The following is a 25,998-nucleotide window of genomic DNA, read 5'->3' on the forward strand; positions in this document are numbered from 1 at the left end:
ACTACATCAAACTAAAAAATTTCTGCACAGCAAAGGAAACAAACAACGAGATGAAAAGCAACCTATGGAATGGGAGAAAATATTTGCTAACTATATATCTGATAAAGGGTTAATCTCCAAAATGTATAAAGAACTTCCAAAACTCTATATAGTTAAAAAGCTAATTTAAAAATGGGCAAAGGACTTGAACAGACATTTCTCCAAAGAAGACATACAAATGGCCAACAAGTATATGAAAAGATGCTCAACATCATTAATCATCAGGGAGATACAAGTCAAAACCACATTGATGTATCACTTTATATCTGTTAGGATGGCCATTATCAAAAAACCCCAAAAGATAACAAGTGTGGAGAAACTGGAACAGTTGCACACTGTTAGTGAGAATGTAAAATGATGAAGCCACTATGAAAAACACTATGGAGATTCTTGAAAAAAAATTAAAATTAGGACTACTATATGTACCAGCAATCCCCTTTTGGGTATATTTCCAAAAAAATTGAAATCAGGATCTCACAGAGATACCTGCATTCCCACGTTCATTGCAGCACTATTCACGATAGCCAAGACATGGAAGTAACTCAGATGTCCTTCAATGAATGAATGGATTTTAAAATGTGATACACACACACATACACATTTAGATAGATAAGTAGATAGATAGATAAAATAGATACACACACAATGGAATATTATTTAGCCTTTAAAAGGAAGGAAATCCTGCCATTTGCAAAAACATGGATGAACCTAGAGGACATTATATTAAGTGAAATAAGTCAGACTCAGAAAGACAAATACTGCATGCTTTCACTTATATGTGAATCCAATTAGTCAAACTCATAGAAGCAGAAAATAGAATGGTGGTTGCCAGGGACTGGGGGAAGGGGGAAATGGGGTGAAGTTGGTCAAAGGGTACAAAGTTTCAATTATGCAGGAAGAATAAATTCTTGAGATTTAACATACAGCATGGTAATGACAGTTAACAACACTGTATTGTATACTTGAAATTTGCTAAGAGGGTAGATCTTAAATGAAGTTTTTTCATCACACACACACACACACACACAAATGGTAACTATGTGGAGGTGGTAGATATATTAATTAGCTTGTTGTAGTGATCATTTCACAATGTATATGTATCAAAGCACTAAGTTGTACACCTTAAACATATACAATGCTTATATGTCAATTACACCTCAAAAGAGCTGTTTAAAAAAAAAAAAGATTGGGCTTCCTGGTAGCGCAGTGGTTAAGAATCCACCTGCCAAGGCAGGGGACAGGGGTTCAAGCACTGGTCCTGAAGATCCCACATGCCCCGGAGCAACTAAGCCCGTGCACCACAACTACTGAGCCTGCGCTCTAGAGCCTGCGAGCCACAACTACTGAAGCCCATGCACCACAACTACTGAAGCCCGTGTGCCTAGAGCCCGAGCTCTGCAACAAGAGAAGCCACCGTAGTGAGAAGCCTGCACACCGCAACGAAGAGTAGCCCACGCTCACCACAACTAGAGAAAGCCCACACGCAGCAACGAAGACCCAACGCAGCCAAAAATAAATAAACAAAAAAAAATTAAAAAAAAAAAAGATTGTCTCCTATAAGTTGTGCTCAGAGATAGATACCAACACATGTACCCAACCCCAACAACACAAACGCTAAATGAAAACTCGTGGGATACTTTTTCCCACTCTTAGAGAAGAAGGAAGGAATGAGATCTGGCATATAGCCTCCTTGATTGGAAACACCTAGAAAGTCTGAGTTTACTAGTAATAACGAGTTGATTTCTCTCTACCAGTAATTCCCAGCTCTGGCTGCACAGTAGAATCACCTAGGGAGCTTTTAAAATATATCGACGACTGGCCCTACCCCAGACCAAATAAATCAGAATTTCTTGGGGATGAGGTTTGGGCATAGAATCTTTTTTGGTATCGTTTATTAGTGTGTGTTTACAGCTTTTTTGAGGTATATATGGCTACAATAAACTGTACATATTGAAAGTGTGACGAGTTTTGATGTAAATATACATTTGTGAATCCGTCACCACAATCAAGATAACAAATATTTCTATCATCTTCCAAAATTTCTTTATGTACTCTCGTATCCCATCCCTCCATCCACACCCTCCCCAGGGAATGATGAATCTGCTTTTGGTGACTATTTGTAAGATTATATTTTTCAAATATTTTCTTCATTTTTTCAATTGGGTTTTTTGTCTTCTAATTATTGAGATATGAGAGTTTCTTATATATCCTGGATACAAGTCTTTGTTGGATGTTTTGCAACTATTTGCTCCCAGTCTGTGGCTAGCCTTTACTTCTCTTAACATTATCTTTCAAAGAAAAGAAAATTTTCATTTTGATGAAGTCCAGTTTATCAATTTTTATTCTTTTATAGTTTCTGGTTTTTGTGTTTTATTTAAGAAATCTTTGCCTAACAAAAGGTAGCAGAGAGAAAGATTTTCTCCTATGTTTTCTCTTGGAAATTTTTTGGTTTTAGCCTTTGCATTTAGGTCTATGATCTATTTCAAGTTAAATTTAGAATATGTCATGAGGTAAGAACTGAGTTTCATTTTGGGGGAAGTTTTGTTTTGGGACGCATGTACCCAATAACCCAGTTATTTGTTGAAAAGATTATCCTTACCCCATTGAATTGCCTTAGCATCTTTATCAATAGTCAATTGGCTATATATGTGTAGGTCTAATTACAGACTCTCTATCCTCTTTCATTGATCTATATGTATATATGTGTGTGTCTGTATATATATATATATATATATATATATATATATATATATATATATATATACACATATATATATATACACATATATATATCCACTACCACACTCGATTACTGTCGAGCTTTTATACAGTCTTGAAATCATGTATTTAAGTCCTCAATTTGGTTCTTTTTGATCCTCAAAATTATTTTTGCTACTCTAGCTCTTCTATATTTCCATATAAATTTGTAATTGGCATCCTAGTTTCAAAAACAACAAAAATCTGGCTGTGATTTTGATTGTAATTGCATTATTTCTAAAGATCAATTTAGAAAGAACTGACTTTTTTTTTTAAATAAATTTATTTATTTATTTTTGGCTGTGTTGGGTCTTCATTGCTCCTCTCTCCTCTCTCCCATATCTCCTCTCTCTTGCATTTCCCTCCCACCCTCCCTATCCCACCCCTCTAGGTGGTCACAAAGCACCAAGCTGATCTCCCTGTGCTATGCGGCTGCTTCCCACTAGCTATCTATTTTACATTTGGAAGTATATATAAGTCCATGCCACTCTCTCACTTCGTCCCAGCTTACCCTTCTCCCTCCCCGTGTCCTCAAGTCCATTCTCTATGTCTGTGTCTTTATTCCTGTCCTGGCCCTAGGTTCTTCATAACCTTTTTTTTTTTTTTTTTAGATTCCATATATATGTGTTAGCATACGGTATTTGTTTTTCTCTTTCTGACTTACTTAACTCTGTATGACAGACTCTAGGTCCATTCACCTCACTACAAATAACTCAATTTCATTTCCTTTTATGGCTGAGTAATATTCCTTTGTATATATGTGCCACATCTTCTTTATCCATTCATCTGTTGATGGACACCTAGGTTGCTTCCATGTCCTAGCTATTGTAAACAGAGCTGCAATGAACATAGGAAAAAATCTGTAAAAATACAAACACATGGAGGCTAAACAATACACTACTTAATAATCAAGAGATCACAGTAATGTCTTGTAGTATTTGATGTTTCAATCTTGCACATCTTTGCCAAATTTATCCCTAAGTATTTGATGTTATAGTAAATGGTATTTTCTGTTTCAATTTCCAAATGTTTGTTTCTAGTGTAGAGAAATACAGTTGATTCTTTTATTATTGACCTTGTAGTGTGGAGATGGTGAGGTACATTGATTACTTTACAAATGTTGAATAATCTTGCATTTTTTGGATGAATCTTAATTAGAACTGATATATCATTTTTATATTTTGCTGGATTCAAAATATGAATTGGGAAGTATTACCCCCTCTTCAAGTTTTTGAAAGTGTTTGTGTAGAATTGATATTATTTCTTCCTCAAATGTTTGGTAAAATTCACTCTTGAAGCCACGTGAGCCTGGAGTTTTCTCTGTGGGAAGGTTTTTGATGACAAATTAATTTTTTTTTTTTTTGCTGCACCATGCAGCTTATGGGAGTTTAGTTCCCCGACCAGGGATAGAACCCAGGCCCTCAGCAGTGAAAGCGTGGAGTCCTAACCACTGGACCACCAGGGAATTCCCCAAGTTCAAATTTTTAAATAGATAATCTATCACTAATATCTATTTCTTTTTGAGTAGTTTGTCTTTCAAGGACTTTCTTCATTTCACTTAGGTTGTCAAATTTATTGGCATAAAGTTGTTCATAATACTTACATGTTATCCTTTTAATGTCTTTAGGATGTTTAGTAATATTCCTTTTATTGTTCCTGATATTAGTAATTTGGATCTTCTCTTTTTCCTCTAATCAGTTTGACTAGAGTTTTCCCAACACTTATCAATTTTCTCAAAAAGCCATTCTTCGGCTTCACCAATTCTCCTATTGTTTTTTGTTTGTTTGTTTTCTATTTTGTTGATTTTTGCTCAGATATTTTAATTTCCTTCTGCTCACCTTTGGATTTAATTTGCTCTTCTTTTCTAGTTTCTTAAGATAGAAGCTTAGGTCATTGATTTTATTTATAAATAAATTTATTTATTTTTTAAACTTATTTATTTATTTTTGGCTGCACTGGGTCTTCGTTGCTGCACGCAGGCTTTCTCTAGTCATGGCGAGTGGGGGCTACTCTTTGTTGTGGTGTGCTGGCTTCTCATTGCAGTGGCTTCTCTTGCTGCAGAGCACGGGCTCTAGGCGCGCGGGCTTCAGTAGTTGTGGCACGTGGGCTCAGTAGTTGTGGCTCGCGTGTTCTAGCGCACAGGCTCATTAGTTGTGGCGCACGGGCTTAGTTGCTCCGCAGCATGTGGGATCTTCCCCAACCAGGGCTCGAACCCGCGTCCCCTGCATTGGCAGATGAGTTCTTAACCACTGCGCCACCAGGGAAGTCCCGGTCATTGATTTTAAATGTTTATACCTTTCTATTGTTAAGTGCTACAAATTTCTTTTAAGCACCCCACAACTTTTGGCATGTCATGTTTGCATTTTCCTTCAATTCAAAATATTTTCTTAATTCCTGTGACTTCTTTGGTTCATGGGTAATTTAGAAAAGTGTGTTGGGTTTCTAATTATTTGAAGATCTTCAAGGTATCCTTCTGTTATTAATTTCTAATTGAATTATGTTGCAGGCAAAGAACATACTTGGTATGATTTGGAAACTTTAAATTTATTGAGACTTGTTTTATGGCCAAATGGTTTATTTTGGTCAAGGTCCCATGTACACTTGAAAATCATGTGTATCATGCATAAGTTGGGTGGCGTGTTCTATAAATGCCAATTAGGTCAAATTGGTTGATAATGTTGATCAAGTCTTCTGTATTTACTGATCTTCTGCCTACTCATTCTTTCAATTATTGAAAGAGGAGACTTGAAATCTTTAACTGTAATTGTGGATTTGTCTATTTTTCCTTTCAGTTTGATTAGTGTTGGAGCAAAGGGTTTGCTTTTTATTTTAACTTCGCATCTGATTCTAATATGCAGGCAGAATTAAGGAATGTTGCTCTGAAACCAATAGTTCTCAAACTTTAACATGCATCAGAATTGCTTAGGGGGCTTATTAAAACACAAATTGCTTTTGTTTCTGATTCTATAGTCAGAAGAACCAGTTTCTGATTCTATAGGTCTGGAGGAATTTGCACTTCTCACAGTTCCCAGGTGGTGTCAATACTGCTGGTCCATGAGGCCACATTTTAAAAATCACTGATTAAGCCAGTTTCTCAACCTCGGTTGCATATTAGAATCACCTGAGGAGCCTTAAAAATTATGATGCACAGGCTACATCCAGACCAATTAAATTTAGGATCTGCATTGGGAAAGGCGAGTAGTGGGACCCAGGCATCAGTAGCCTTTAAAGCTCTCCTATGTGATTCTAATAAATAATCAAGACTGAGAATCACTGCTCTAAAAGTAATGATCTAGATTGCCCAAGAAAGTTTTTGGGGCTCATTACCAACACTTCATCAATGTCCTCTGAGTAAAAAACACTGTGGAAGTACCAGCAAACAACAGGTTACTTACTGTTAGTGTACTAGGGTAGGAGACTGAGTTTTAGCTACTCCTCCTCTGCTGTCATCTAGCACATTTGTAAAATGAAGCCAATAGTTCCTGACCATTTCTTAGACTATAGAAAGGTTCTGACAACCAATAACATTCTATCTGTATCATTGGGGAAAAAATTCCATTAACTAAATATATTTAGAAACTAAAACAATCTTTAATGATAGTTATTTTCCATAATTGGGTTTTTATACATAGCTTATTTAGAGAAGAAAAATATTGACTAAAAATTATGCAGGCAAATTTTATCCTACCTAATACTTCCAGGGAAATTCATGTGTAATAGAGGTATGCTCCAAGTATACTTTAACAGCCATTCCAACAGTAAAGTCAAGAAATAAGAATCTTTTCAATATTCCATTAACCCTCCCATTTTCCTTCATCATGCGCAGGGACTTTGACCAAGAAGAAAAAGTTCTGGCAGAAGATTTATGGCAAACAGTGCTGACACTGGACTGCAACAATAACACAGCCTTCTGTTTTTCCTCTCCTCTCCCTCTTTTTCTTTTTTTAAAAATTTTCAGAGTAATTTTACCCAAATTACAAGTCATGTAATTTTTACAATACTCATCTGAGACAGGTAGAACAGGTATTACTGTCCATATTTTTCAGCTGAGAAAACTAAAGCAGGCAAAGAGAGATTGCACAAGGAACTAGCCTATAACACAGGTTCTTTGACTGCAGGTACAAAATTTTCTCCTACTGAGGGGAAGAAAAAATGGGCATAACTCTAGACAGTAAAACCAGAGATCTTCAGCCTCAGGAGCCACCTTGGAGATTCACTAGGCAAAGGGCCATTATGGACAGAAGGGAATACTTAGAGATGAAGTCATCTAATCACAGTCATTTTACAAAAGGGAAATCTGGCTTGCCCTAGGCAGCTAGAAAATGTGAAAAGAGTCTCGGATTGACAGGCAGGAGACCTGAGTTCTGGCCTCATTGTGCCACTAAGTTTCAGACCAACCCACTTAGCCATCAACCTACAGACATTTACAATTGGATGTCCCACAAACATTTCAAACTCAAGTCCAAAATTATTTCCTCTTCCTCACCCATCACCCACCTCCTCCATCTCCTGTGATGATCATCTCAATAGAGGGCCCAGGGAAGGATCCTGGAAATCATCCCTCTCCTTCATCTCTCATGTACCCTCAGTTATACCAAATTCTGCTACGAATTTTCAGATCCACCACCTCCTCCTCCTTTCCATTTCTTCTGCCACTGTCTCAGTTCAGGCCCTCACTATCCCTGCCTGGGTTAGGTTACTACTGTTGCCCAACAGGTCTCCTGGCTTCTACTCTTGCCCTGTTTCAATCCATCTGCCACCCTGCCTGCCATCACAGAGAGCTTTCTAAAACAAAAATTGTCTGTCACTGTGCTTTCCGTCACCAACTAGACGAAGCCTAAAGTTCCAAGCAGGATGCCCCACTCTATTTGTGATTTGGCCTCTGCCTTCTTCTCTCATTTCATCTATCATCACTCAAAACTTCAGCCAAGCCCAAGTTTTGCAGTTCCTCCAATGTCACCTTTGGCTTTGACACTAATGGTTCATTCTTCCTGGAAGTCTCCCCCTTCTCCTACCCATTGCCTGGCTAAAATTAACTCAGCCTTCTAGACTCAGCTTAGGTTGAAATTTTTCCTGGCACCCCTTTAAAATGTCCCTTTGATACTCCCATAGCATCTTATGCAAACAAAAGGGTCACTACTCACCCTGAACTGTTTGCTCACACATCTATGTCCTTCACTAAACCATGAGCTGTGGGATGGCGGGGACAGCATTCTATTCAGTGTTTGGTATTGAATATTCGTCCAACAAATATTTGAGGACCAACTTTAAGCCAAATGTTGTAATGGATACAGCAGTGACCAAAGCAAAGATACACCTTTCTATCAAGTGGGAATCTATATCATAAATAAACAATGAGATAAATAAGTAAGAGAATATGAGAGTGAAAAGTGCTGTGCAGAGAATTAAAATAAATCATGTGATATGAAAGTGACTGGGTGGCTACTTTAGATTGGGTATGTCAATAAGTTCCCTCAGGACTTCCCTGGTGGCGCAGTGGTTGAGAATCCGCCTGCAAATGCAGGGTGCACGGGTTTGAGCCCTGGTCCTGGAAGACCCCACATGCTGTGGAGCAACTAAGCCTGTGTGCCACAACTACTGGGCCTGCGCTCTAGAGCCCGTGAGCCACAACTACTGAGTCCACGTGCCACAACTACTGAAGCCCGCGCGCCTAGAGCCCGAGCTCCGCAACAAGAGAAGCTGCCGCAATGAGAAGCCTGACACTGCAACGAAGACCCAATGCAGCCAAAAATAAATAAATTAACTAAAAAAGTAAATAAATAAGTTCTCTCTGAGGAAGTGACATTTAAGCTGATAAGTGAATGCCAGCGTGCCAGGTATTCAGAGAGAGGAGCATTCCAGCAGGGAGGACTACCAGTACAAAGGCCGGAAGAACCGAAGGCGGCCCATGTGGCTTGAAGCGAGCGTGGGAAAACAGTGAAGATGGGGTCAGAGAAGCAGGCACGGACCATGTTATATAAACTTTGTCCTCCAGAGTAGAGTGTTTCCGTTTTTTAAAAAAATAAATTTATTTATTTATGGCTGTGTTGGGTCTTTGTTGCAGTGTCAGGCTTCTCATTGCGGCGGCTTCTCTTGTTGCAGAGCTCGGGCTCTAGGCGCGTGGGCTTCAGTAGTTGTGGCACACGGGCTTAGTTGCTCCATGGCATGTGGGATCTTCTGGGACCAGGGCTCGAACCCCTGTCCCCTGCATTGGCAGGTGGATTTTTAACCACTGGACCACCAGGGAAGTCCCAGAGTAGAGCTTTGATTTTATTCTAAGTGTGGTTGGGAGTGACATGATCTGATTTACACTTTCAAAAAGATCTCTCCAGGACAGCTGTGTGGATAATGGGCTGTGGGGAGTGGAAACGGAAACCAGTTTGGAGGAGAGAAACCACAGTGGTCTCGGGGTGGTCACTGCGGTTTAGGAGAAGGTGGGCGTTTGGGGGACATACGTGTGAGAGAGCCTAGGACTGCTGATGAGCAGGTGAATTAAGACTCAGAGCATGTAGGTTTTTGGCTCGAGCACCTGGGTGGTTAGTGGGGAACTGAACAGGCGCTCCGCCGCTTCTAGGAAGAAGAAGGCCTTGAAAAAGTCCCTTCGCCTGCCCGGACCCGGGAACAGTTCAGGTCACGCAGCTGGAAAGAGACACGCCCAGACCCGCTGCCGGTGCCGGCCAGCGCCGGGAACCTGAGAGAGCCCGGCGGGCGGCGCGCGCAGACCCGGACTCCACGTGCCCCGTCGGGGTTTCCGCGGCCTCCGGGCGGGGCCGGAAGGGGAAGTCGGCGCTGCAGTGGCGGCTCCAGCAGCCGCGGCGGCCCCAGCCTAACCCTGCCGGCCGCCCCTGTCCGGCCTAGCCACCGAAGCAGCGCCGCGAGGGAACCCGGAGCCCGCCCCGCCTCGCGCCGCGCCGCCGGGCGCTCACCAGGCAGTCCGATGGGACTGCAGCACCCGCTGACCCCCGCCGCGGCCGCCCTGCTGTGGGGCTTCCTGCTTCCTCTGGTAAGGGGGACGGGCGGGCGCTTGGGCCTCCCCGGGGCGGGGGCGGGGCGGGGCCGGGGCCCCCCACCCGCCGCCGCCGCCGCCGCCGCCGCCGCCGCCGCCGCCGCCGCCGCCGCCGCCGCCGCCGCCCCCCCGTTCCCCCCCGTCCCCCCCCGTCGCCCCCACCCCGGGCTCCCTGCCGGCCTGCCCTCTCCCGCGCCTACGCGGCCTGCTCTGTTTTTTTGCTTTCATCCCCCTCCCTGTCCCACTACTCCCTTTCCGTCCAGCCCCCGTTCCCGTCCTTTGAAGTCCCGGTACCTACCCCCGAGAAAGCTACCTGCCGAGCCCCTAATACGACTCGGACTTCGGTGCTTCTCCTCTATAGTTTTTCACTGTTCCAGGCGTTTTGAATTGACCTCTGAATTTTATTGTCCAGCCTTTCTTACCGCTGCTTAACCCGCACTCCCCCCAACCCCAACCCCGAAAGAAGGAAAAAACGTATACCCGATCCCTGGATGTTTAGCGGTTCAAGGACTGCGCTTTAGTTTAATTGCTCTCATACAGATTTTTTTCTTCCTCCGCTGTAGTTTCTGCTTCGCCTTAGGGCTCATTTGATTTCATTCTGGGGCTTTCTGGTAAGAGTAATAATTTAAAATAATTTTTTAAAGAACGCACCAAAGTGTAATTCTTTTAGTGGGTTTCAGTGGGTTTCAAGTCTCTGCCTAGTTTAAAGGGGAGGCGAGCCGGTTAAGTAACAGTAACAAATATGTGTACACAAGTTTGTTTTCATAATTAGAGAAAAGCAATAATGTCTTAAAATCCAACACCAAGCAGAAGCTTCAGTGAATGGGTGTTAAGGACGCCAGTGTTCAGTGTTTCAGTTTTTGTTTCTTGTAAATTTCACTTAGGGAGTTTCAGGTTGGAAACTTTTATGAGCTTTATACAGAATTGGTATGGTGTATGCCTGTCTAGCTCTTTCCATTAGAATGTGTAACTTCTCTGAAAGAGTATATTTTGCTTACTCTCCAGTTTAAAGGATTACTACCAGTGAATATATTCAATATGAAAGTGTTTTTAACATTTATTGAGAAACCAAACTCAAAGCCTGAAGTGGTTAAGTGCCTTTGTTGTATTCATAACTTTGCTAGGCAGCATTAGGAAGAATGTATCTAAAAATTGCTTGAGGTGGGTCAGGGGGAGGAGTAGGATATAAAGAGAATAGCAAAGTGGCAGTGTTGGTCTGAATCTTTGAGGTGTTGTTTACCTTGTAATCAGACATGTCCAAAAGATAATTCAGGTAGTATGTAAATACACATAAAACTATAACCTAGGTATGAAATTTTTTGAGTGTTTTTGCACTCATTTTCATTTGAACTTCTTAAGCTAATTGTAAGAATATATACATGTGTGTATAAATTCCCACCTGTCCTTTCTCAACACAAGTTAATAATTAACCTAATAATACATCAGTTGCTCATAAACTCATATTGAAATTCTTAATAAAAGCTCTGAAGCCTCTCACTAGAAAAATGGAAGCAAAATTTTCATGTAATTTCAAGTGCTTCACAAGTCTAAAGTTTGTCCGTGTTCTAAATTGTAGCTAGTCTGTCTCCCATATTCTAGATTTTATTCTTTTTATATTGTACATATATATTTTGTCATATTTCACCATGTTAATCTTGAGTTCTATATTCCCCGCTTGCAGGGTTGTTGTGAGGACTCAGTAACATTCTTTCACTCCGCAAATATTTAGTGTGTTATCTCTTATGTGCCAGGAGCTGTGCTGGTAACTGTGAATACACTGACAAGATGTTTTGAAACTGGGAAGATCTTTTTCAGTGCTAACTAGTATTATTGATTTTCTATTTCTTAGTGATTTCTCAGTGGATTTTTTTCTTCTCCACTCTTTCTTCCTTTAAATTCCTGAAAGGGTCTCTTTCTCATTCCTTTCCTTTTCTGAGGAACTCAAATAAATCTGGTATCCTTTTTCTCAGCAGGAGCTCTCTCTTTCCTTCTCTTTACTAGATACCTAGTTCCTTTCCTCCACTATTTTAAGTTTTTTGTAATTTTAACCATTTTCTCCCTGAAGCCCTTGTTTACTCCTCTTCCCTACTCTTACAGCCCTAGGTGGCCTCTCTGAGTTCATTTGAATGAATGATGCCAGCTTAATCATTTCATTTCTTCTTTCTGGTCTCTGGAAGCTGGCCCTACTGAGCCTCTTTCCCCTTGGTCATGTTAGAAAAGGGTCATCATGGGCTTCCCTGGTGGTGCAGTAGTTAAGAATCCGCCTGCCAATGCAGGGGACAAGGGTTCGAGCCCTGGTCCGGTAAGATCCCACATGCCGCGGAGCAACTAAGCCCATGCACCACAACTACTGAGCCTGCACTCTAGAGCCCGTGAGCCACAACTACTGAGCCTGCGTGCTGCAACTACTGAAGCCCGCGCACCTAGAGCCCGTGCTCCGCAAAAAGAGAAACTACTGCAATGAGAAGCCCTCACACCGCGACGAAGAGTAGCCCCCACTCGCCCCAAGTAAAGAAAGCCCACAAGCAGCAACGAAGACCCAACGCAGCCAAAAATTAAAAAAAAAAAAAAAAAAAGGTCATCATCCTCATCTAGAAGCAGCATTTAATCTCCAGAAAGTGTCACATCCTTGTAGAAGAGGCAGAGTATTTAACATTGGAAAGCCCCTTCAACATCATGTAGCCTACCCTACTCTGTTTGTCCTCATCACATCAGAGTGACCTTACCGTGTATCTTGAACACAAGCTACAGCACATCTGGCTGTTTTAATGACTTCTAAACCCATTAAACATTTAAGTCTAGACATGAAAAGAGTGCCTGGCAGGTAATTTATTCTCTCTTGGCTTTGCCATATTTCCATATCACACTTGTCCTTCCCTAGTCCAACTCGCACCGCTAGCCCCAACTGTTAGACCTTTATTTTAGTGTTATTTGGACCCAGTCACAGGGTTCTGTTTCAAAGAGAATGAGTGAAATTTAGCCTGGATCTGTTTTCTAAACTTGCTTCAAAGTTCTCTGAAGAATCCTGAGTCTTTCTCATAATGTTTTTATAAAAGTTGTATTCATGGGCTTCCCTGGTGGCGCAGTGGTTGAGAATCTGCCTGCCAATGCAGGGGACACGGGTTCGAGCCCTGGTCTGGGAGGATCACACATGCCGCGGAGCGGCTGGGCCCGTGAGCCACAATTGCTGAGCCTGCGCGTCTGGAGCCTGTGCTCCGCAACAGGAGAGGCCGCGATGATGAGAGGCCCGCGCACCGCGATGAAGAGTGGCCCCCGCTTGCCGCAGCTGGAGAAAGCCCTCGCACAGAAACTAAGACCCAACACAGCCATAAATAAATAAAAGCTCCATGTAAAAAAAAAAAAAAAAAAAAAAAAAAAAGTTGTATTCATGTTTTCATTACTTCAAAGAATTTGAAGTGTCATATAGCCACATCTTGAGCTTATGAAAATGAAGTGGTGATCAGAATCCCCAACAGAAAGATCTCTTGCTGAAATCTGCATTCCTTTGGTATACTACACCAACTCAAAGTCTTCTTTAATTCCTTCTCTTCTGCCCTCCTCCCTCAGCCTCCTGGGGAAACTAGTTGTGTTCTGCTACCCAACCTATCAGAGACATGCTGAGCTACTGTACTATGGACTGAATCGTGTCCTCCCAAAATCCATATCTTGAAGCACTAACCCCCAGTATTGATGGTATTTGGAGATGGGGCCTTTGGGAGATATTGATAATTAGGTTTAGATGAGGTCAGAGAGTAGGTCCCTTGTGATGGGATTGGTACCCTTATGAGAAAAGACACCAGACAGAGAGCTTGCTCTCCCTGCCCCCTCCCCCTCTGCCTATCGTATTTTTTTATGGCAGCCCAAGCTGACTAAGATTTTGGTACCGGGAGTGGGGTTCTGTGGTAACAAATACCCAAAATGTGGAAGCAGCTTTGTAACTGGGTAATGGGTAGAGGCTAGAAATATGAACATTAAAGGTGATTCTGGTGAGATCGCAGATGGAAATGAGGAACAGGTTATTGGAAACTAGAGGAAAGGCAATTCTTGTCATAAAATGGTAAAGAACTTGGCTGAACTATGTTCTAGTGTTGTGTGGAAGGAAGAATTGTAAGCAGTGAAATCAAATATTTAGCTGAGGAGATTTCTAAGCAAAGTGTTGGTGGAGCAACTTGGTTCTTTCTAACTGCTTTTAGTGAAATGCAAAGGAGAGAGAGGAATTGAAGAAGGAATTGTTAAGCTAAAAGGAACCAGAATTTGAAGATTTGGAAAATTCTCAGCCTATCCATGTTGCAAAAAAAAAAAGAGAAAGTTTGTTCTGGAAAGAACGCTAAGAGTGTGGCTGAACAATCACTTGATAAGTAGCTTATGGGATTCTATGAGCAAAAGCACTGCCGCTTTTAACTCTGGGGGAAGGAGACAGGATGAAATGAAGAAAAGCTGTTGGACTTTTTGGATCTGACAGGATGGGATGATAGAACTATTTGGCTGTGAACGTGCATTATTCTTCAAGAAGAGGGAGAAATGACCCCCAAAGGTGATTCAGAGATCATCAGGGCCACAACTTCAGTTTCAACAAGCCTTTTGGCCTCCACCAGGAGCCTTGGGGGGTGGTATCCCACAGAGCCAAAGGCTACCCCACAGAGCCATGGGGGTGACACTTCCACCCCAGTGGGCCTGGAAAGTGGGACATAGAGCCAAAAAGGATACTTCTTGAGCCTTAAGATCTATGTCTTACTAGGTTTTGGACTTCCTTGGGTCCCCTCACCCCTTTCTTCCTTCTGATTTCTTCTTTTGGAATGGGAATGTCTATCCTATGCCTGTCCCACCATTATATTTTGGAAGCACATAACTTGTCTGGTTTTACAGGTTCACAGCTGGAGAGGAATCTTACCTCATGAAGAATCTTGCGTCTCACCCATATCAGATTTAGATGACATTTAGATGAGCTTTTGGACTTTTTAGAGTTGATGCTGGAATGAATTAAGACTTTTAGGGCTGTGGGATGGAATGAATGTAAATATTTTGCATGTGAGAAGGATATGAATTTTGGGAGCCAGGGGAGAAATGCTGTGGACTGAATTGTGTGCCTCTGAATTCTCATGTTGAAGCCCTAACTCCCAGTGTGATGGTATTTGGAGATTGATTGGGCCTTTGAGGATAATTAGGTTTAGATAAGGTTATCAGGGTGGGACCCTTACAATGGGATTATTGCCTTGCTCTCTTTCTCTCCCCCCGCCCCACCATGTGAGGACACAGTGAAAAGGTGGCCATCTACAAGCCAGGAAGAGAGCCCTTACCAGAACTGAACCATGCTGGCACCTTGAAACTTCTAGGCTCCAGGCTGTGAAAAATAAATTTCTGTTGTTTAAACCACCTAGTCTGTGGTACATGTCTAAGCCCAAGCTTAGACATGCTGGTTATGTCACATTCCTCCTTTAACTGTCAGATTTTTCACAATCAGAGCTGTCTCTGTGGATTCTGCATCCCGTTGTCCAATTTTTAAGTCACTAATTGCTGTGTTGTCTCCTTCCCAAAATACAACACCTAAACATACATCTCCTTAGAATCTCAAAATGATCCTGAGAGAAGTTTCAGGAAGATTACAATTTGTCCTAGACCAGATAGAAAGTCATGAAAAAGAGGACTAGAACCCAGAGTTTCTAGACATTTCTTTATACTTTTCCACTAAGTTTTTTTTTTTTTTTTTTGGATCAAAAATAGATCACAAGACTGATTGGATAAATTTGTGAATTTATTTTCATGAAAAAAGTTTTAAAGATAGAAGTCATGTTTATTATATATTTAATAATTTGTCTTTGTTAAAAATTTACCTGAAATTGGATCTGTTTACAGAAATCTAGACCATAAAGTCTCCAGGTATGGACTCTTACCCCAAGATACTAAATTTTTTTTCAAAAATTTCATTGCCTTTAGGCCAGAATTTGCCAAATGTTACCATGTCCTATGGTCTTAAATCAACTCTGATTTACCTGCCTGGCCTTTTAGGCATTTGAGTTTATGAATTCTAGTGTAAATCGTAAATTCTATAATAGTTAAATAGTAAGATTACTTAAGGAAAACCAGGGAGAAGGCTGGATCTAGGTAACATAGAATATAAGCCCCATGACGGAGAAGCTACCTGACTCATTCTCTGCTGTCTCCCCTAGCACCTCATAGTTTGCAGAGTATTGAATGAATGAATGGTTACCTTGTCTCTTCCCTCCACCCTAGTACATCTTAGCCTGTTACATGCCCCCAGATTCTCCAAGTGTAAGGAATGATCCTGGGGATCTACTCTCCCCATGTCCCACAGACTCCTCTGATTCTCTATAAATCCCTGTTTGGTGCCCTAGCTCCCACTGAGCCACTAATTAAGTAATTAAGATTTCACTTCATCTCTGAGGGTCTGAGTCTAGTCAGTTTCAGTGCATGGTTTCCATAAACCTTGAATATTGGAAGTAGGAGTAGAAAGAACATAGATTGTCTTGATTATATAACTTATTAGTGAGGAAAGAGGCGTAGAAAATATAATAGTGAATAGTGAATCAGGAAGTTATTTAGACCTGACTTTGGAACATGTGTCATTCAGACATATAACCCCAATTCTGCCTTTCCTGTAGAGGCTGCTTTCAACTCTTAATGTATTGCTATTGACTTAAAACTCAATCTGTGTAAAGAGAAAGATGTTTGTAAAGGAAAGGATATCTCCTACATTGCTATGATATAAGGGTAATGGGTAGATGACTATTACTCTTTGGCATTTAGCACTCAGTGATTACATTTTAACTTTTTATCTTCTGGTTTAGAAACAAAGATTTTTTTTTTTTAATTGCTAGTTCTCATTTTAAATAAATTCTGTTTATTAGCAAAACTTGCCCCAAACCCCCAGCCCTCATATTCGGTATCTAAAGATAGAGGAGTAGTTTAATTTGTAGATTTTATGAAGAAAGATTGCAGGGGGGGGGGTTAATTGGAGAGAGAGTTCATCATATTCACACATTGTCCCTTGAAACCAAAGGATTAAGTATATCTAATGGATAACAATACGAATAATGTGAACCAGGTTTAATTGACAGACTGTGGAGGTGGGTGGGGAAGCTGGGACCCAGCGATACAAATGCTGAAGAGTTTTGAGTGAACTTATGGGTGAAATGGGGGAACTGCTGGCCAATACATGAACGTTGGCTATACCAGCATACTGCAGGTACAGTGTGACTTTCACCTCTTAAGAAAATTCCTAGGAGAACCCCAGTAATGTCTGGAAATCTGATGAGTTTCACTGCTATTCATGATGAAGTCTATAACCATGTACTTTGCAGACCAACATCAGAGCATCACTTGGAAACTGGTTAGAAATGTATAATCATGGGCTCCTCCTAAGACCTGCTGGATCAGAATCTGATTTTAACAGAACATTAAATTCAAGAAGCACTGATCTATAATAAAGGGTAAGAAATTGTTGCCCAGATTACCCACCATAATCTCTAAGAAAAAAGAAGAACCATGCTTGACTAATCTGTTAAGGCTTTTAAAGGGAATTAAATATATACATGGGTAAAAGTTAGCATTGTATTAGTCAGAGCTCCATCGTGATCAGGTGAAAATGGGCCAAGATACAGAGTCCTGGCAGACCCAAAGTATGGCGTGGATTCAGGGTAGGGGGTAGTATATTAGATAAATTTTTAGCTAAATAATTTTTATTTTCAAAAGGAGTGTGTGAAGACTTAAATTTGGAAAGTAGATCCAATGCTGGTAGATACCTTTTGAAGGAGAAAGAAGAGTAGAAGGCAAACTAAACCTGTGAAACAAAGTCACAGAAGAATCGAACTGTGCTATTAGCTTGGACAGGAGTAGAAAGGCCTGTTTCCTAGGTTAATATTGGGCTGGTGAGTCAGCATCAGGAGGCCGTTTGAACAGAGGCCAGGAATACAAATGCCCATGCTTGGGACTACCAAGAGACTGGAGTATAAAGCATGGATATAGCCTCAAGAGATAGGGACGTGAAGGTCAGTGCAAGACTGACTCAGTGTAAGTACACTGATGAAATACAGCTCCTTATATATGTCCCATTGTTTAAGGTCTGATTGGTCTGGGAAAATGAGGAAATAGGACACTTGCAAGGATGTGAGTACAGTGTACTCCATTACAGTTGAGGTGTTTTTAGACTTTGAGTAATCATTTGGCACTTATCATACCAAAAATTATTTAGGAGAAAAATGATCAAAAGAGTAGGCAACTCTGACATTAAGATAGACTTAAACATTGATTTAAAAAGAAGATGATATGGAATAAGACTGAAGTCAAGTGATCTGGGTAAAGTAAATTTGGAAATTTTCACAAACAACAGGCATCCGATGAAGTTTTATGTGAGGTAAATTTGAATCAGAAAAACAGGAAGTACTACTTCACACTGTGGGCTGGTAAACCTGCTTCCCTTGCGTGTGAGGATCAAGCAAGATGCGGAATATAAAGACACGGGTGTGAGATTCATGATTTGATGGCCATGAAGAACACTTGATTCCACCGCCAGTGGTTGTAGGAACTGCCATTAAGAGGCAGGATTTGGGGTGAGCAGTAAGGAGCACTTGTCATAGGGAAAGGAATTCCATGAAACTCTAGAGTCCTAGAAGTGGGGGTACTTGGAAGAGTATAAGGAAAGGAGTTAGAGTTTGGGATGTTTAGGGTGTGGGAGGAACTAATTGGGTATTAGAGGAATTTGAGTGGTGGTAGGAGACCCATGCCCAGAATCACAGCAGAGAGGGAGTTAACAGCTAATGCAGAGATATATATGACCAATATTAAAACTGGAGGGTGATGATTGGCTACTAAGGGGTGCTGGCGGATCTAGCTGCATAAGGGAACTTGAAGTGATAGCAGAGCTGAAAGACTGCTGGTCTGGGTTTTAGAGAGCTCAATTCTAATCTGGCCCCTGAGACTTCATTTTGATCATTTTGGACCTGTTTGAGCTATGAAATGAAGGGACTAGATTATGTTATTCCTAAATCCCTTCAAGCTCTTGATACTAAGCTTTTTACTAAGAGAATATTTTCATTATTGGTTGAAAATATAAACATATTTTTTAAGGGTTGAGTAAAGTCATAGAAGGCCAGACCACAGTTGATTACAAAGGAAAATTCAGATGTCTTGAAGCATGTTTCTAACTTGAAAAATGTAAAGGAAGATATCCTGTCCTTCCACCATAGGGTCTTTGTCAGATGATCTAATACTAACACAGGTAGACCACAAGTCTCACCTGATTTGGTACTTGTAATGTTTGAAGGGACACTGAGCTTCAGGCCTCTGTGCTTCCCAACCTAACTGGCCCACAGTGATGTGGTTTCTACTACAGTTGGCCCTTGAACAACATGGGTTTAAACTGCGTGGGTCCACTTATACTTGGATTTTTTTCAATACATACACTTTGTTTATGATCTACAGTTTGTTGAATTTGTGTGGAATCAAATCTATGGGATTTGAGCATACCTGGATTTTGTTATCTGTCCTGGAACCAGTCTCCCTCAGATACCGAGGGGTGACTGTGCTCTTGTTCCCGCATAGCTTTTGCTGCTCAAGGTTGGGCCCATAGAGCAGCAGCAGCAGGATCACCTGGGAGCTTGTTAGACATGCAGAATCCCACATTCCACCCAGGCCAACTGAATCAAAATCTCCATTTTAATATGATCACTAAGTGATTTGTATGCACGTTAAATCTTGAGAAGCACTGCTCCTATAGCTATGGTACTCAAACCTTAACAAGCATCAAAATCTCCATAAGGCCTTGTTAAAAATAAACTTCTCAGAGTTTCTGATTCAGTAGGTCTGGAATAGGGTCCAAGAATTTGCATTTCCAACACCCTAAGAACTACTAAAACTTTTACTAGAGACTGACTTAAATCACATTCTGCTTGTGATTATCTTTTTCAGGTTTCTTTTTAATCTTCCCAGTAAGACTATAATTTCTTGTTTAGTGTTTCTTGGTGGGGACAGCTTTATTGAGATATAGTTCATATACCATAAAATTCACCCATTTAAAGTGTACAATTCAGTGGCTTTTAGTATATTTACAGATATGTACAACCGTTACTATAGTCAATTTTAAAACATCTACATCACCTCAAAAAGAAACCAAATAGGTAGAGCACAGAGGATTTTTAGGGCAATAAAACTACTTCATATTCCATATGATACTGTAATGGTGGATACATGTCATTACATATTTGTCAAAACCTATAGAATGTAAAACACCAGGAGAGACCCTAAATGTAAACTGTGGACTTTGGGTGGTAATGAATTGTCAGTGTAGGTTCATAGATGGTAACAAATGTTAATAATGGAGGTTGGAGGGAGGCTATGCGTGTGTGTGGTAAGGGAATATGTAGGAACACTGTACTTCATACTCAGTTTTGCTGTGACCCTAAAAGTGATCTAAAACATAAAGTCCATTTTAAAAAAAGAAAGAAAGAAACCTCATATTCTGTGACTATCACCCCCATCCCCACATCCTACCAAACCCTAAGCAACCACTAATCATCTTGTATTTCTTCTGCATGGTGCAAGTACTTGGCAAGGTGCTAGATGTATTATTAACAATAATAGTTACCATTTATTAAGAGCTTAATATGGGTAAACATTTGCATCATCTAACTTAATCATCATGACAGCTCTGTGAGGGCTGGACATTTTTTGTCATCTCGAAGCTGAGGAGGGAATCCCCTCTAGGTCCAGTGGTTAGGACTCTGTGCTTTCACTGCCAGGGCCCAGGTTTAATCCCTGGTCGGGGAACTAAGATCCCGCAAGCCTCGAGGCGGGGTCAAAAACAAAAAAACCAAAAAAAACCAAGATGTTGACGCTTAAACAGTTTAAATGACTTGTAACATAGCCAATAAATGGTGAAACTGCCATTCTGTCCCAGGTCTCTAGTTCCAGAACATACGATATCTATTGTTGATAAACTGAATTTTCAAAGCTATATAATCTCTATGAGAAATTTTACTAAGATGTTAAAATGTAGTGGAAATGCTTAAGTTATTTAGATATGTTAGCTTGCTCATGAAATTTGCTGCATGTTCCACATCCAATACAAACTATTCTACAATTATGTATGGTTATACTTTCCTCTCTCATACTAATCTTCCACTAAAATTTGTGTTTTGCCTTAGTAATTCCCATATCAATGAATTTTGCTTATATCAATGATAAATTTTCTACCACTGTGGAAAAGACTGTAATCTGTCTATAGCAATAAATGTTACTCATAGTTGGATATCTTTGTACTTCCTTGTACTTTTAAGCTTTTTAAAAAATCCCTTAGCTTTTGTAATTATAAAAGTAACACTGACTATTATACAGTTGTGTAAAAGGAGGTAGTGTATATGTATCAATATGGAAAATCTAACATATAAAATTTAAATTTTAGGGCTTAAAGACTTAAATATAAGACATGACACAATAATACTGTTACAAGAGAACGTAGGCAAAACATTCTCTGACATAAATCATACCAGTGTTTTCTTTGGTCAGTCTCCCAGCGCAATAGAAATAAAAGCAAAAATAAACAAATGGGACCTAATCAAACTTACAAGCTTTTGTACAGCAAAGGAAATCATAAACAAAATGAAAAGACAAACCTACAGACTGGGAGAAAGTATTTGCAAATGAGGCAACCCACAAGGGCTTAATTTCCAAAATATTCAAACAGCTCATACAAGTCAACAACAAAAAAACAACCCAATTGAAAAATGGGCAAATGAGCTAAATAGACATTTCTCCAAAAAGACATACAGATGGCCAACAGGCACATGAAAAGATGTTCAACATCGCTAATTATTAGAGGAATGCAAATCAAAACTATAATGAGGTACCACCTCACACCAGTCAGAATGGCCAGCATTAAAAAGTCTACAAATAACAAATACTGGAGAGGGTATGGTATGGAGAAAAGGAAAACCTCCTACACTGTTGGTGGGAATGTAAATTGATGCAGCCACTATGGAAAACAGTATGGAGGTTCCTCAAAAAGCTAAAAATAGAGTTGCCATATGATCCTGCAATCCCACTTCTGGGCGTATATCCAGAGAAAACTATAATTCAAGAAGTTACGGAGAGATTAACCAAGATGGCGGAGTAGAAGGACGTGCTCTCACTCCCTCTTGCGAGAGCACCAGAATCACAACTGGCTGCTGGACAATCATCGACAGGAAGACACTGGACTTCACCAAGGAGGATACCCCACATCCAAGGACAGAGGAGAAGCCACAGTGAGACGGTAGGAGGGGCGCAATCAGAGTAAAATCAAATCCCATAACTGCTGGGTGGGTGACTCACAGACTGGCGAGCACTTATACCACAGAAGTCCACCCACTGGAGTGAACATTCTGAGCCCCACGTCAGGCTTCCCAACCTGGGGGTCCGGCAACAGGAGGAGGAATTCATAGAGAATCAGACTTTGAAGCCTAGTGGGAATTGATTGCAGGACTTCGACAGGACTGGGGGAAACAGAGACCCCACTATTGGAGGGCGTACACAAAATAGTGTGTGCATCGGGACCCAGGGGAAGGAGCAGTGACCCTGGGGGAGACTGAACCAGACATAACTGCTGGTGTTGGGGGGGGTCTCCTGCAGAGGCGGGGGCTGGCTCTGTTTCACCGTGGGGACAAGGACACTGGCAGCGGAGGTTCTGGGAAGTACTCCTTGGCGTAAGCCCTCCCAGAGTCTGCCATTAGCCCCACCAAAGAGCCGGGGTAGGCTCCAGTGTTGGGTTGCCTCAGGCAAAACAACCAACAGGGAGGGAACCCAGCCCCACCCAGCAACAGTCAAGTGGATTAAAGTTTTACAGAGCTCTGACTGCCAGAGCAACAGTCAGCTCTACCCACCTCCAGAGCCTCCCATCAAGCCTCTTAGATAGCCTCAACCACCAGAGGGCAGACAGCAGAAGCAAGAAAAACTACAGTCCTACAGCCTGTGGAACAGAAACCACATTTACAGAAAGATAGACAAGATGAAAAGGCAGAGGGCTATATACCAGATGAAGGAACAAGAAAAAACCCCAGAAAAACAACTAAATGAAGTGGAGATAGGCAACCTTCCAGAAAAAGAATTCAGAATAATGATAGTGAAGATGATCCAGGACCTTGGAATAAGAATGGAGGCAAAGATTGAGAAGATGCAAGAAATGATTAACAAAGACCTAGAAGAATTAAAGAACAAACAAACAGAGATGACCAGTACAATAACTGAAATGAAAACTACACTAGAAGGAATCAATAGTAGAATAACTGAGGCAGAAGAACGGATAAGTGACCTGGAAGACAGAATGGTGGAATTCACTGCTGCGGAACAGACTAAAGAAAAAAGAATGAAAAGAAATGAAGACAGCCTAAGAGACCTCTGGGACAACATTAAACGCAACAACATTCGCATTATAGGGGTCCCAGAAGGAGAAGAGAGAGAGAAAGGACCAGAGAAAATATTTGAAGAGATTATAGTGAAAAACTTCCCTAACATGGGAAAGGAAATAGCCACCCAAGTCCAGGAAGCGCAGAGAGTCCCATACAGGATAAACCCAAGGAGAAGCACGCCAAGACACATAGTAATCAAAGTGGCAAAAATTAAAGACAAAGAAAAATTATTGAAAGCAGCAAGGGAAAAACGACAAATAACATACAAGGGAACTCCCATAAGGTTAACAGCTGATTTCTCAGCAGAAACTCTACAAGCCAGAAGGGAGTGGCATGATATACTTCAAGTGATGAAAGGGAAGAACCTACAACCAAGATTACTCTAACCGGCAAGGATCTCATTTAGATTTGATGGAGAAATCAAAAGCTTTCCAGACAAGCAAAAGCTAAGAGAATTCAGCACCACCAAACCAGCTCTACAACAAATGTTAAAGGAACTTCTCTAAGTGGGAAACACAAGAGAAGAAAAGGACCTACAAAAACAAACCCAAAACAATTAAGAAAATGGTCATAGGAACATACATATCGATAATTACCTTAAACGTGAATGGATTAAATGCTCCAGCCAAAAGACACAGGCTTGCTGAATGGATACAAAAACAAGACCCATCTATATGCTGTCTACAAGAGACCCAGTTCAAACCTAGGGACACATACAGACTGAAAGTGAGGGGATGGAAAAAGATATTCCATGCAAATGGAAATCAAAAGAAAGCTGGAGTAGCTATACTCATATCAGATAAAATAGACTTTAAAATAAAGAATGTTACAAGAGACAAGGAAGGACACTACATAATGATCAAGGGATCAATCCAAGAAGAAGATATAACAATTATAAATATATATGCACCCAACATAGGAGCACCTCATTACATAAGGCAATTGCTAACAGCTATAAAAGAGGAAATTGATAGTAACACAATAATAGTGGGGGACTTTAACACCTCACTTACACCAATGGACAGATCATCCAAAATGAAAATAAATAAGGAAACAGAAGCTTTAAATGACACAATAGACCAGATAGATTTAATTGATATCTATAGGACATTCCATCCAAAAACAGCAGATTACACGTTCTTCTCAAGTGCACACGGAACATTCTCCAGGATAGATCACATCTTGGGTCACAAATCAAGCCTCAGTAAATTTAAGAAAATTGAAATCATCAAGCATCTTTTCTGACCACAACGCTATGAGATTAGAAATGAATTACAGGGGAAAAAACGTAAAAAACACAAACACATGGAGGCTAAACAATACGTTACTAAATAACCAAGAGATTACTGAAGAAATCAAAGAGGAAATCAAAAAATACCTAGAGACAAATGACAATGAAAACACGACAACCCAAAACCTATGGGATGCTGCAAAAGCAGTTCTAAGAGGGAAGTTTATAGCTATACAAGCCTACCTCAAGAAACAAGAAAAATCTCAAGTAAACAATCTAACCTTACACCTAAAGGAACTAGAGAAAGAAGAACAAACAAAACCCAAAGTTAGCAGAAGGAAAGAAATCATAAAGATCAGAGCAGAAATAAATGAAATAGAAACAAAGAAAACAATAGCAAAGATCAATAAAACTAAAAGCTGGTTCTTTGAGAAGATAAACAAAATTGATAAGCCATTAGCCAGACTCATCAAGAAAAAGAGGGAGAGGACTCAAATCAATAAAATCAGAAATGAAAAAGGAGAAGTTACAACAGACACTGCAGAAATACAAAGCATCCTAAGAGACTACTACAAGCAACTTTATGCCAATAAAATGGACAACCTGGCAGAAATGGACAAATTCTTACAAAGGTATAATCTTCCAAGACTGAACCAGGAAGAAGCAGAAAATATGAACAGACCAATCACAAGTAATGAACTTGAAACTGTGATTAAAAATCTTCCAACAAACAAAAGTCCAGGACCAGATGGCTTCACAGGTGAATTCTATCAAACATTTAGAGAAGAGCTAACACCTATCCTTCTCAAACTCTTCCAAAAAATTGCAGAGGAAGGAACACTCCCAAACTCATTCTATGAGGCCACCATCACCCTGATACCAAAACCAGACAAAGACACTACAAAAAAAGAAAATTACAGACCAATATCACTGATGAATATAGACGCAAAAATCCTCAACAAAATACTAGCAAACAGAATCCAACAACACATTAAAAGGATCATACACCACGATCAAGTGGGATTTATCCCAGGGATGCAAGGATTCTTCAATATACGCAAATCAATCAATGTGATACAGCATATTAACAAATTGAAGAATAAAAACCATATGATCATCTCAATAGATGCAGAAAAAGCTTTTGACAAAATTCAACACCCATTTATGATAAAAACTCTCCAGAAAGTGGGCATAGAGGGAACCTACCTCAACATAATAAAGGCCATATATGACAAACCCACAGCAAACATCATTCTCAACGGTGAAAAACTGAAAGCATTTCCTCTAAGATCAGGAACGAGACAAGGATGTCCACTCTCACCACTATTATTCAACATAGTTCTGGAAGTCCTAGCCACGGCAATCAGAGAAGAAAAAGAAATAAAAGGAATACAAATTGGAAAAGAAGAAGTAAAACTGTCACTGTTTGCAGATGACATGATACTATACATAGAGAATCCTAAAACTGCCACCAGAAAACTGCTAGAGCTAATTAATGAATATGGTAAAGTTGCAGGATACAAAATTAATGCACAGAAATCTCTTGCATTCCTGTACACTAATGATGA

At 40.5% G+C, this 25,998-nt stretch overlaps 1 protein-coding gene across 1 annotated transcript in view; it reads left to right on the forward strand.

The window, feature by feature from the left end:
* Positions 1 to 9,512: 9,512 nt before the first annotated feature.
* Positions 9,513 to 25,998, forward strand: part of SPPL2A (signal peptide peptidase like 2A) — a 59,797-nt gene continuing 43,311 nt past the window's right edge. Inside the window, exon 1 of the mRNA XM_061180319.1 lies at positions 9,513 to 9,799. Within this exon, the coding sequence (XP_061036302.1) occupies positions 9,734 to 9,799 (66 nt within the window). The 5' untranslated portion in view covers positions 9,513 to 9,733. The remainder of the gene's footprint in view (positions 9,800 to 25,998) is intronic.

The sequence above is a fragment of the Eubalaena glacialis genome, chromosome 2, assembly GCF_028564815.1.
Source record: "Eubalaena glacialis isolate mEubGla1 chromosome 2, mEubGla1.1.hap2.+ XY, whole genome shotgun sequence".
NCBI classification, from domain to species: domain Eukaryota; kingdom Metazoa; phylum Chordata; class Mammalia; order Artiodactyla; family Balaenidae; genus Eubalaena; species Eubalaena glacialis.